Source organism: Ictalurus punctatus, chromosome 1 (genome assembly GCF_001660625.3).
Source record: "Ictalurus punctatus breed USDA103 chromosome 1, Coco_2.0, whole genome shotgun sequence".
Lineage (NCBI taxonomy): Eukaryota > Metazoa > Chordata > Actinopteri > Siluriformes > Ictaluridae > Ictalurus > Ictalurus punctatus.
This window is the reverse complement of record NC_030416.2, coordinates 26,607,433-26,618,563: the sequence shown is the minus strand read 5'-3', so window position 1 is coordinate 26,618,563 and position 11,131 is coordinate 26,607,433. Positions and strand designations below refer to the sequence as shown.

General features: G+C 42.0%; 2 protein-coding genes across 3 annotated transcripts; both read left to right on the top strand.

Annotated features, from left to right (window-relative positions):
- Positions 1 to 982: 982 nt before the first annotated feature.
- LOC108263264 (calphotin-like) lies at positions 983 to 5,690 on the top strand. The gene is made up of 7 exons (XM_017463902.3): positions 983 to 1,136; positions 1,425 to 1,606; positions 1,959 to 2,152; positions 2,282 to 2,397; positions 2,627 to 2,777; positions 3,024 to 3,114; positions 3,272 to 5,690. The coding sequence occupies exons 2-7, from the start codon at positions 1,426 to 1,428 to the stop codon at positions 4,645 to 4,647; spliced, it is 2,109 nt and encodes a 702-aa protein (XP_017319391.2). The 5' UTR covers positions 983 to 1,136; position 1,425; the 3' UTR covers positions 4,648 to 5,690.
- Positions 5,691 to 7,792: 2,102 nt separating this feature from the next.
- zbtb14 (zinc finger and BTB domain containing 14) lies at positions 7,793 to 10,823 on the top strand. 2 transcript variants are annotated; one of them, XM_017480526.3, is made up of 2 exons: positions 7,793 to 7,951; positions 8,971 to 10,823. In XM_017480526.3, exon 2 carries the CDS (start codon positions 8,985 to 8,987, stop codon positions 10,317 to 10,319), a length of 1,335 nt encoding a protein of 444 aa, XP_017336015.1. In that variant the 5' UTR covers positions 7,793 to 7,951; positions 8,971 to 8,984; the 3' UTR covers positions 10,320 to 10,823. The 2 variants fall into 2 exon arrangements, with proteins under 2 accessions (XP_017336015.1, XP_017336029.1); XM_017480540.3 differs by lacking the exon at positions 7,793 to 7,951 and adding an exon at positions 8,069 to 8,465.
- Positions 10,824 to 11,131: the final 308 nt, after the last annotated feature.

Sequence of the window (11,131 nt, the reverse complement as noted above, 5' to 3'; positions counted from 1 at the left end):
TATTTGTCGCGTACACAATTATATACAGTATATAACCTTCAGTGAAATGAAAACCTGGCCTAATCCTCTTTAGACTGTGCATTAAATACTAAATTCAAATTCAAAAGGTCAGAATGAATAAATACAGGAAAATATTTATTCGAAACTTTATATTTCATTATATTCCATTCAAAATTCTGCTTCTCACGTTTAAAGACCTACATAATCATGCTCCCACTTACCTCACTAACCTCTTGGGGAACTACACCCCTCCCCGATTCCTGCGATCCTCCTCAGCAGGTCTACTAGCAATACCAGACATGAACTTTACCACCATGGGTGGAAGAGTCTTTAGTCACATTGCCCCTACTCCGGATTTCACTTCCCCATCACATCCATAACTGTGAACCCATTTCAAGATTCAAAAGTTCTTTAAAAACTCATCTCTTCAGGCTTGCATATTCTCTGACATAGTTACATAATACGTAACTATAATGTGTGTTTTAGTGTTTTATGTATAAATATTGTATAATGTGTGTATATATATATATATATATATATATATATATAGAGATAGATAGATAGATAGATAGATAGATAGATAGATAGATATGTAGTATTGTGTTTTAGTGTTTTGTTGATTGTATTTGCATGTTGTATTTGTGAAGTGAACTTGGGTGTGGTGAAAGGTGCTTTTTAAAAATAAAATGTATTATTATTATTATTATCATCATTATTATTATTATATCTGTCAAAACACTTTATATCCCCAGATTGTGCAAGTCACTGAAAGCATTTTAATTGGGATTAATTGTAGCTTGGCCAGTTTTGTGTACCGACAGGATTCAATGCAGCTTTTCTATAAAGAAATTTAAAGCTATTTTGAATTTAAATGAATGTTTTGGAGTGAGTTTGAACTTAATTTACTATGTTCCTTGAGACTCACCTGGTCAGGTTCACCAGCACCATGGATACAGAACTCAGAATACAGAATTCGAAACAGTGAACGAAACTGCAGCACAGTCCGACTCAAAAGCTGTTCCTATACAAGAGAAATCTATTCAGACTTTCGATAACCAACACAGTGTCTAGCAGCAGTTAACAGCACTTAGCAGCGATCAGTATTTCTCTTGTACTCCTGGACATTACCATCTGTAGTAAGTAGCCTTGTAATAGTTTATCGATTAATCTTTTTTCTTATATTTGAACAGTAATTGATATTCTGAACACATTTTACACTGTTTTTTTATTTGTTTTTCTGTCATTTTATTATCGTACTGAGAAATGTAAGAACCTTTAGTTCTTTATGTTTTAAGATTTTTCGATTTCCGAGGAGAAAAGTAGTTTTCATGTACTACACTTAATGATTGTCTGTTTAAAACTGTAGGTTTAGTGTTATTGCTTTCCTCCATCACTGAGTGTTTGATTATTTATTTTTTGGGTAGAATGAACCACGAAATGATGGCCTCACTGTATGTGGGTGATCTGCACCCCAAGGTGACGGAAGCCTTGCTTGCGAGGACGTTCAGCCCTGCAGGCCGCATTCACTCCATCCGGATCTGCAGGGACTATAAGACCCGCTCCTCACTCGGCTATGCTTTTGTCAACTTTGAGCAGCGGGCCGACGGTAATACAAACCACACGGAACACTGGAGAACACTGTTCCATACACTGTTGCTGCATTTTATACCAGTTTATAGCCTACTTAAGGCTACATGTCTAATTCATGCATTGTTTGACTGTTTACTATTTTAGTTATGTGTCTTATAATGGCGTGAGGTTTTGTTGAAAATTTTATAAATTTTTACAAGTTATTAGAATAAATACTGCAGTTAAAACTGCAATTAAGTTAATTAACCAAAGCATTTTTCATAACCTTTCTTACCCATCTTTACCAAAGGTGCCAATAATTCTGAATATGACCTTACCTAGCCTTTTTAATTGAAATGAATGAGCTGTAATTCATTTTGTTCCCTCAGCTGAGCGAGCAATGGAAATGTTTCATTTTGAGCTCCTTATGGGACGGCCTATGCGCGTCCAGTGGTCTCAGAGGGATTCATCCCTGAGGAACTCCACCGTTGGAAACCTGTTCATCAAGAACCTGGACAAGTCGATTGACACCTTGGCCCTTTTTGACACCTTCTCGGCCTTTGGGAAGGTCCTGTCTTGCAAGGTTTGGGCTTTGAACTGTTTGGATCTGAATAGCATCTGTATAGCATGATTAGCATGCATTTTTACTAAAGCCCTGTATTAGTTCTGTTTAATATAAATTGCGTGTTGACATGACGTGTTTCTCCTGAAGGTTGTAGGTTATAAGAACGGGTCGAAAGGGTACGGCTACGTCCATTTTGAGTCTGCAGAGGCAGCGGATTTTGCGATGAACAGGCTCAACGGCAAACTGTTGAACGAACGTAAAGTGTAAGCCATGTGTAAATTACTACATTTTAGCAGCCTGGGTTCTAATGTGAGTGTTCTTTTTACTTTTTACTTTACTAATTTATTGAAATCCTTATATTGTTGATATAAAAGTTCTGTTTGGTCACATGAGGCTATTTCAACATCAGCTTATAATTTATGGCGTAGGCATAAAGACTAACAGCAGTGTTTCAATAAAGTTTCTAAGAGCAGTGCCTCTGTTGTGTTACAGCTTCATTGAGCACTTTAAGTCCCGTGAGGAGCGCAAGGCTCAGGCGGGCCGCTGGGGCAGGATGCCGGTGTACGTGGGTGTGGCCCAGCAGAAAGATGAATGTCAGGCTTACCCTGCCCATCAGAACAGGCAGAGGATGGCAAGCATGGAGGTTAATAACTTACAGAACATCTACCAACCCATGGTGTACACATTAAAATGATTCAATATTGCATTTAAATAATGCAGTTAAAGGGGTCACTACCTGCAAAAGAATGAGAGCCCCTTCTAGCTACCCCAAGTTACCTCAAGAGGCTACTGCTAACTGGATATGGCTAACTGCTAGCTGTGATGATGTTCTGTGAGAAACAAGATGAAATAAAGTGTGTTAACGGCTGTGTGTATCTGTGTGTTATAGGCTCAGAACCTGGCTGTGTCTTACACCCCTAGCCAGAAGATCGAGCCCCGCCCGGATCTGCTCTGGACTGCCCAGACCATCCAGTCACAATGTGAGTCACAGCTGTCTGATCAGTGTTACATTTGTTATACAGTGTGTGTTCCAGTCTCTCCACGGCTGCATAGTGACTGAATAGTACTAGCATAGCAGGATATGCTTTAGGATGAAGCCTGTAACTATATGTCTTTGATGCTTTTTTCTGTATGCAGATGTCCAGAATATACCCGATGTGGTTCAACCTGCACCGGTGCATCAGCAGACTGGTGGCACCATCACATCAAGTAGTCAGGCACCATGTTTGAATGAAGAATGTATAACCATCATTACACCAACACCTGATTTTACTGCCCCAGCTGCAGACACTCTTCCGTCTCTGGAAAGTGTCCCCATTGTAGAGAAAGTTCCACCTGTAGATAGCGTACCAGCTGTAGACACTCTTCTGTCTCTGGAAAGTGTCCCAGCTGTAGAGACAGTTCCACCTGTAGATAGTGTCCCAGCTGTAGACACTCTTCCAGCTGCAGACACTCTTCAGTCTCTGGAAAGTGTCCCGGTTGTAGAGACAGTTCCACCCATAGATAGTGTCCCAGCTGTAGACACTCTTCCAGCTGCAGACACTGTTCCAGCTGCAGACACTCTTCCGTCTCTGGAAAGGGTCCCCGTTGTAGAAACAGTTCCACCCATAGATAGTGTCCCAGTTGTAGACATTCTTCCAGCTGCAGACACTCTTCCAGCTGCAGACACTCTTCCGTCTCTGGAAAGTGTCCCAGTTGTAGAGACAGTTCCACCTGTAGATAGTGTCCCAGCCGTAGACACTCTTCCAGCTGCAGACACTCTTCCGTCTCTGGAAAGGGTCCCCGTTGTAGAGACAGTTCCACCCATAGATAGTGTCCCAGCTGTAGACATTCTTCCAGCTGCAGACACTCTTCCGTCTCTGGAAAGTGTCCCAGTTGTAGAGACAGTTCCACCTGTAGATAGTGTCCCAGCTGTAGACACTCTTCCAGCTGCAGACACTCTTCCGTCTCTGGAAAGTGTCCCAGTTGTAGAGACAGTTCCACCTGTAGATAGTGTCCCAGCTGTAGACACTCTTCCAGCTGCAGACACTCTTCCGTCTCTGGAAAGTGTCCCAGTTGTAGAGACAGTTCCACCTGTAGATAGTGTCCCAGCTGTAGACACTCTTCCAGCTGCAGACACTCTTCCGTCTCTGGAAAGGGTCCCCGTTGTAGAGACAGTTCCACCTGTAGATAGTGTCCCAGCTGTAGACACTCTTCCAGCTGCAGACACTCTTCCGTCTCTGGAAAGGGTCCCCGTTGTAGAGACAGTTCCACCCATAGATAGTGTCCCAGCTGTAGACACTCTTCCAGCTGTAGACACTCTTCCAGCTGCAGACACTCTTCCATCTCTGGAAAGTGTCCCCGTTGTAGAGACAGTTCCACCCATAGATAGTGTCCCAGCTGTAGACACTCTTCCAGCTGTAGACACTCTTCCAGCTGCAGACACTCTCCCGTCTCTGGAAAGTGTCCCCGTTGTAGAGACAATTCCACCTGTAGATAGTGTCCCAGCTGTAGACACTATTCCAGCTAAATGAATTAGCTCCAGAGTGTTAAAATCTTAAGCATTAACTGAGACGAATTAACATCACAGAGTCACAGAGAACTCACAGAGATTATTTTGTAAATGGCTGAGTTACATAAAGAACAGAGATTTGACCTGATTGCTGAGACTTCGTCAGAAAAGGGGGAATATTCTTCGAATAGTGTCTTGTCAAATCTGAAAATAAGTTCTCTAATAGACCATGAACACCCTAGCTATCTCAGAAATCTGAAATTATCTTAAATCTGAATGTACATAACATTAGATCAGGAATGTATATAACATTAGAACTTTTTGTAGTCATGTATATTTTAGAGTAAAAATTGGTGTAAAATCTATAGAAATAAGGTTATTTTTGGTCAAGGTATACCTGTCTATATAATTTGTGTTAGAGACTGATATGACTTACTTAAATTATATCAAAATAAAGAAATTAAAGTCCACTTTGTCCCCATCCTTCCAACACCAACAAAAGGGGAAAATGGCTGTATTATGTAGCCAAACTGCGTTTGGGATTTTATTTAGAGAGAAAGTGAGTGAGTGAGACAGAAATTGAGTGAGTGAGCGAGTGAGACAGCAATCAACATTACATTACTGCACATAATGTAATGTCTTTGTTAATTACATTAACTACACTTACATGGGCAGTTATAATCGAGCTACTGTGTAGTCGAGCTACAGTCTTATTTGTCTGTCCGAGTATACATGACACAATGTGTAATCGAATGATTGATACGGTTTGGTGCGATCCCTTGTGTTGCACATTACCTCTTGTAATGATCTGGGAGTATTTCCAGTTAAGACCAGGAGTCAGGGGTGCAACTGCACATTTGCCGAGGGATATGCAAGATCAGAATTGGTGCCCCCAAATCCCACCCACAGGAACATTGAAGGTGAAGTAAATATGACAGAAATATGTTACATGTATCAAAAGTATATAATCCTATATTTTTAGCATACTCTGTTATTTCCACACAATTGTATTAGTGCCTGTAAATGAAAAGTACTAAATATAATATTTAAGCAATATTACCAGGCCCTAACACATACACATATTGGTATTGTGGTTTATGAGGACTCTCCATAATATATTCTGTACTGTACAAACTTTACAGTGGCAATAAAAAGTATGTGAACCCTTTGGAATTAGTTGGTTTGCTGCATCTTCATTAAAAGTCACAAGTATAGACAAACACAATGTGCTTCAGCGAACAACACACAAACAATTATAATCTTCCATGTCTTTATTGAACAAATCCAATTAAACATTCACAGTGACTATAATGTTGTGAATTCTTTACATTTCCAGATTTCTTCGGTTATTACTGATGTCTGGTGAAAATTTCATGTGAATAGCCTCTTTGGGAATATATTTACTGAATAAAATGTTGACGCATCCAATACTTATTTCCCCCAATGTATGTGTGGCTCCTGGATTTCCTGAAGTCTGTGATCAACTCCTTGGTTTTCTTGTCATACTGTTAGGTTCTGTATGTACCTCTGTAAAAACAAATTTGAGAAAAACGGTTTAAAAATACAATTGGACTTTTCCACATTTAGTGAGGTTCATAAGGTTTATAAAGGAATCTGCTGAGTTATGATATTTATACAAGTACAATTTAGGAGGACGTATTATAGATGCAAGTTATACAGAAATCTGGAAAAATCATTGCTCAAAATTGTCTTGCCTGATGAAATGCATGGACTTCTAGACCAGGTCACTGCTAAGAATTTTGGGCCCCATGAAGAGATTGCAATTTGCCCCCCAATTTGTGACTGTAAATCATTCTCTTCAAATGCTGTTGAAGTTAGAAATGTGTATATGTGTCATAGTAACTTTAGAGACAGTCCCTTAATTTGCGAATATCAAACGTCCAACCTCAAGCCAACTTTATGCCAGTCTAAAACAACTGCCGATATTATCTTAAACCATTCTTAAACTGTCAGTTGTGCTCACTTTTATTTTCAAATAAAACAGTTAGCAGTTGTTTTCCCTCCATTTGTTTTCTTTCTTTTCTTTTTTTTGGTACTGCGATTTCCCTTTCTTGGGGAAAGACATTACTCTATTATAGTAGCAATCACTCAGCTCGATTAGAGATGAATCCTAGTGCAGGGGTTGACTAAATTCCTAAATTTGTACCTTTTGTAAGGGGTCAGAGGGGTCTCAGAGAGCCTCCACTATTTTTTCGGGATACAAAGTTCAGTCACTCAACCGATTTATTCAGCCAATTTAAATGTAGTTATGACAATAATTACTTAGAAGAAGAAAAAATTGCAAACAAAAACTAATTTTCATTCCAAGCTGTTCGAGGCCCCCGACTGGGGCCCTGGGTAGCCAGTCCCCCTCCCCCCACTGGGGCCCTGGGTTGTCAATAACACCCTCCCCCCACTGGGGCCCTGGGTAATCAAACCCCCCCCCCACTGGGGCCCTTGATAGTCCTCCCCCCACTAATGGGGCCCTGGGTAGTCAGTTCCCCCTCCCCCCACTGGGGCCCTGGGTGGTCAGTCGTCGTCGTCGTCCCCCCAACCCCACTACTGGAGCCCTGGGTAGTCAGTACCCAGGGCCCAAGTGGGGGGAAATGGTCAGTCAGTCAGTCATGGTCAGTCCCCCACTCCAATGGCCCTGCTTCTAAATAATGAAAATAATCAAGTCAAAAGATAGATCAAAGACGTTACTTTTACAGGAGTGTTCAGTATAAGGAAATGTAGTTTAGCTAGCCTCAGGCGTAAACATACAGGAAACCTCTGATATCCATTTTGTGGTTAAAATCTGCACATGAAAATTATTTTAATGACAACGCGTCTAAAATGTAAACAACAAAACAAACAAAAAAAGGTGAATAACAATAACATCAAAGTCTTGTTCAACAATGACAAGACTTTGATGTTATTGTTATTCACCTTTTGATTAACCAATTATAGTTAAGCTCTCTGGGTTACAGTGGCGCGCGAACTGCGTGCACTCTCATTTCCCGCTCGTGACAGTCACTTTCGCGCCGCCAGCAGCTCCGTACCCGCGCTCCAAATATTCCGATTCACTAACTTACGCAAGTGTGCGTAAAGCAGTGCTGCCGCTTGCGCTCGGCGCAGGCTGCCTGTGCGCTGTTTGCGTACGTGCGCTGTTTGGCGGCACGACTGCGCACGCCCTCGCTCTGTCTGCAGTTCCGAGCTGGCGCAAGCGCGTCCTCCCGCGTGTGTGTGCTCGTCCTCAGGCCAACAAAACACAAAGTGCATTATTCACCAGTGGCTGCCTGACATTCAACCTAGACTTCTCCAGGGGACCAAAACACCACTAGAGGGTGAGAAACGCGCTTTTTTCGCTAATTGGAGCAGTTTTTAAAATAATTGCACAGTGTTTGAGCAGGATGCTGCGCGCTCTCGGCTTCGTCATGTCAGGAGTGTTCATGGCTGCTCGTGCTTGTGTCCGTCGTGAACGGCGTCCATATTACTAGCGCTCATACACACACTCTCACACGCACACGCACACACACACTCTCTCTCTCGTGCACACACAGGGAGTCCATCCCGTGTTCATAAAGACTGCCGCCATGTAGCCTGGTTATAACGAGACTTCATTTAATGAATGAACATTTTTATTCAGCTTGACAAGGATTTTAGTTGCTGAATCGTGTGATATAACAATGGTTTGCTCATGCTAGTTAGCTACACTGCTAGCTAGCTAGCTGGCCGGTGAATTTATAAAGCTAGCTGGTTAGCTAGCCGTCCTGCTAAATGCTAACCGTACATAATAGCCTCTGCCTTTAGATGTTAGCATAACAAGATGGTTGCTAACAGGGGTGGCTAATGCGGCAGGTAAACAATACCGAGAGAGCATTTTTAGCCCAAACAAAACACAACTAGCGCAGTGCATGTTTGTAAGAGTAGAAAACACAGCCGTGGTTTGTGGTATCCTGTAATAATCAAACATCATTTCACACCTACTTTTTCTCCGGCCTCGGAAAGTCAATAGCTTGCTAGCTAGCAACCTCATTTGGCTTAGGAGCTATGAGATTGTAAACTTTGCTTATCTCTCTTATCACTCCTCAAATACAGCTTACAGTGCTGGATAATGAATCCTTTCAACAACAAGAACAAACAAGAAAGGAACATGTTTGTGTGTATAAACGTGCTGTACAGGAATATAGCCACCTGCCTAGTTTAATTAAACTGTTCAAATCAATGAAAACATGTTTATATCCTGATCTCATTTATAAGCCGTGAATAAAGTGCTTCGATAATTATTTCTAGCATAATTACTTTGAGTTTTCTTAAACCAAGAACACTGAACATCTCGTGTTCTCTTCTTCCTTCCCTCCAGAACCCTGTTCCAGCATGTCAGAAACTTTGAAATATGTGGACGATGAACACAAAACAATTTTCCTGAAGATTTTGAACGAGCAGAGACTAGAAGGCGAACACTGTGACATAGCCGTGGTGGTCGAAGACGTGAAGTTCAGGGCACATCGGTGTGTGTTAGCAGCTTGCAGCAATTACTTCAAAAAGCTTTTTAAAAAGCACGAGGTGGACAGCTCATCGGTCATTGAGATCGACTTCATCCGCTCTGACATCTTCGAAGAGGTGCTGAACTACATGTACACGGCTAAGATTTCTGTTAAGAAAAAAGATGTCAATTTAATGATGTCGTCCGGACAAATACTCGGAATACGATTTTTGGACAAGCTGTGCTCTCAGAAACGCGACATGTCCTCTGAGGAGAAAAACGACCATAAAACCGCCAAATATCCCTACGACCTTGTGAAAATCGGACTTCAACCGGATGAGCCCCAGTTAAATCAAGACAGTGATGTCCAGGTCATTGGCGACCAAGACGACGCTCCATCTGACGATATTGTAGAGGAGCCTCAAGGCAATCACGATCTAGACAAATCACCCAACAGTGCCCTGCGAGTGGAGGAGGCAACTTCACTTTTGAAAGAACTAACCCAGGAGGAAGTACACAAGGTTGCGTGTTATGATCAGGATGTGGAAGCTCTGGACGCTGAGCCCAAAGAGCTTGCCGCTCACACCCAGACCCTTGCGTTTGCTGACAGCATGGGGGACGTTAAGGATGAGCAAGCTCCTGGATGGAGCACGGCTACTGCAGACATGAAGCTTGAATACCTTCTGTACGGCCACAGGGACCAGTTCGCCTGCCAGGTTTGCGGGAAGACCTTTGTGGACGAGAACCGGCTGAGGAAACATGAAAAGCTGCATTCTGCCGAGAGACCGTTCATATGCGAGATATGCACCAAAGCCTTCACCACGCAGGCCCACTTGAAAGAGCATTTAAAAATCCACACTGGCTTCAAACCCTACAGATGCGAAGACTGTGGCAAGTCTTTCATCCGCGCCCCAGATCTGAAGAAACACGAGAGGGTACACAGCAACGAGCGGCCCTTCAACTGCCACATGTGCGAGAAAGCTTTTAAACACAAGTCCCACCTGAAGGACCACGAACGGCGACACCGGGGCGAAAAGCCTTTCAGGTGTAGCTCCTGCACCAAGGCTTTTGCTAAAGCGTCCGATTTGAAGAGACATGAGAACAACATGCACAGTGAGAGGAAGCAGCTGTCTGCGAACAGCTTGCAGAGTGAGACTGAACAGCTGCAAGCGGCCGCGATGGCAGCAGAGGCAGAGCAGCAACTGGAATCCATAGCATGCTCATAACATAACGTGTGTGTGTGTTCAATACACTCACACTGATGCACTGTAGAACAATCTTTTCTTACCTATTTCAATATGGTAAACAGATGCAGTCTTATTGGTTTGGTCTTGTTTTAAGTTCATTTTTTTTGAACGATTAGAATATCAGATAGTTTATTAATTTTAGAAAGATACGTTGATTAACACTGTTGGACGAATTTTTTTTATTATTTTCTTCCAGATGTAAATGGTGCAAGATGTTTTTTTTTTCTCACTGTAAACTTCATACCAAATGTATTTGAGTATTTGTGGCAGTGCAATGGACAGTGAATTGTACTGACTTACACGTGTTGATACAGTACACATGCACAGTGCCAGTTTTGCTAAGAAAACAGACTTATCAAAATGCTGATGAAAAATCATGTCTTTGATGGTCAGTCTTTCCATCAACTATCTTACAAGATGAAAAGAAGATTTAGCTTATTGATATTTTTGCTGTAATAAAAAGAAGGCATTTCCAAAAGTGCAGACTTTTGTGCATCGGTTGCATCTTTATATTTTGTGTGTGGCGCATAAAAATCTATAGCTTGTAAAGAATTTCAACCAAACCTGTTGAACAGTAAGTCATTCCTAGTAAGCAATCTTTGCAGCTTATTTATCTGATGAAATTTTGTGTGAAACCGGGCAGCGCAGTGCAGTGGGTAGATCCGGAGTCCCCAGTTTAATCCTGAGCTTTGGGTTGATATCTGCGCTAGGGTTTTTTTTTTCACAGCTCCCAAACATAGGTGGATTGGCAGGGCTTAATTAATATCTATGGCATGAGTTACCCTTCTTTA

Excerpts from the sequence above, each read along its gene's own strand:
- LOC108263264 (XM_017463902.3), top strand. The coding sequence starts at position 1,426 with ATGAACCACGAAATGATGGCCTCACTGTATGTGGGTGATCTGCACCCC. Across the intron at positions 2,153-2,281 it reads GGAAGGTCCTGTCTTGCAAG|GTTGTAGGTTATAAGAACGG; the intron begins GTTTGGGCTTTG and ends TTTCTCCTGAAG. Across the intron at positions 2,398-2,626 it reads CTGTTGAACGAACGTAAAGT|CTTCATTGAGCACTTTAAGT; the intron begins GTAAGCCATGTG and ends GTTGTGTTACAG.
- zbtb14 (XM_017480526.3), top strand. The coding sequence starts at position 8,985 with ATGTCAGAAACTTTGAAATATGTGGACGATGAACACAAAACAATTTTC.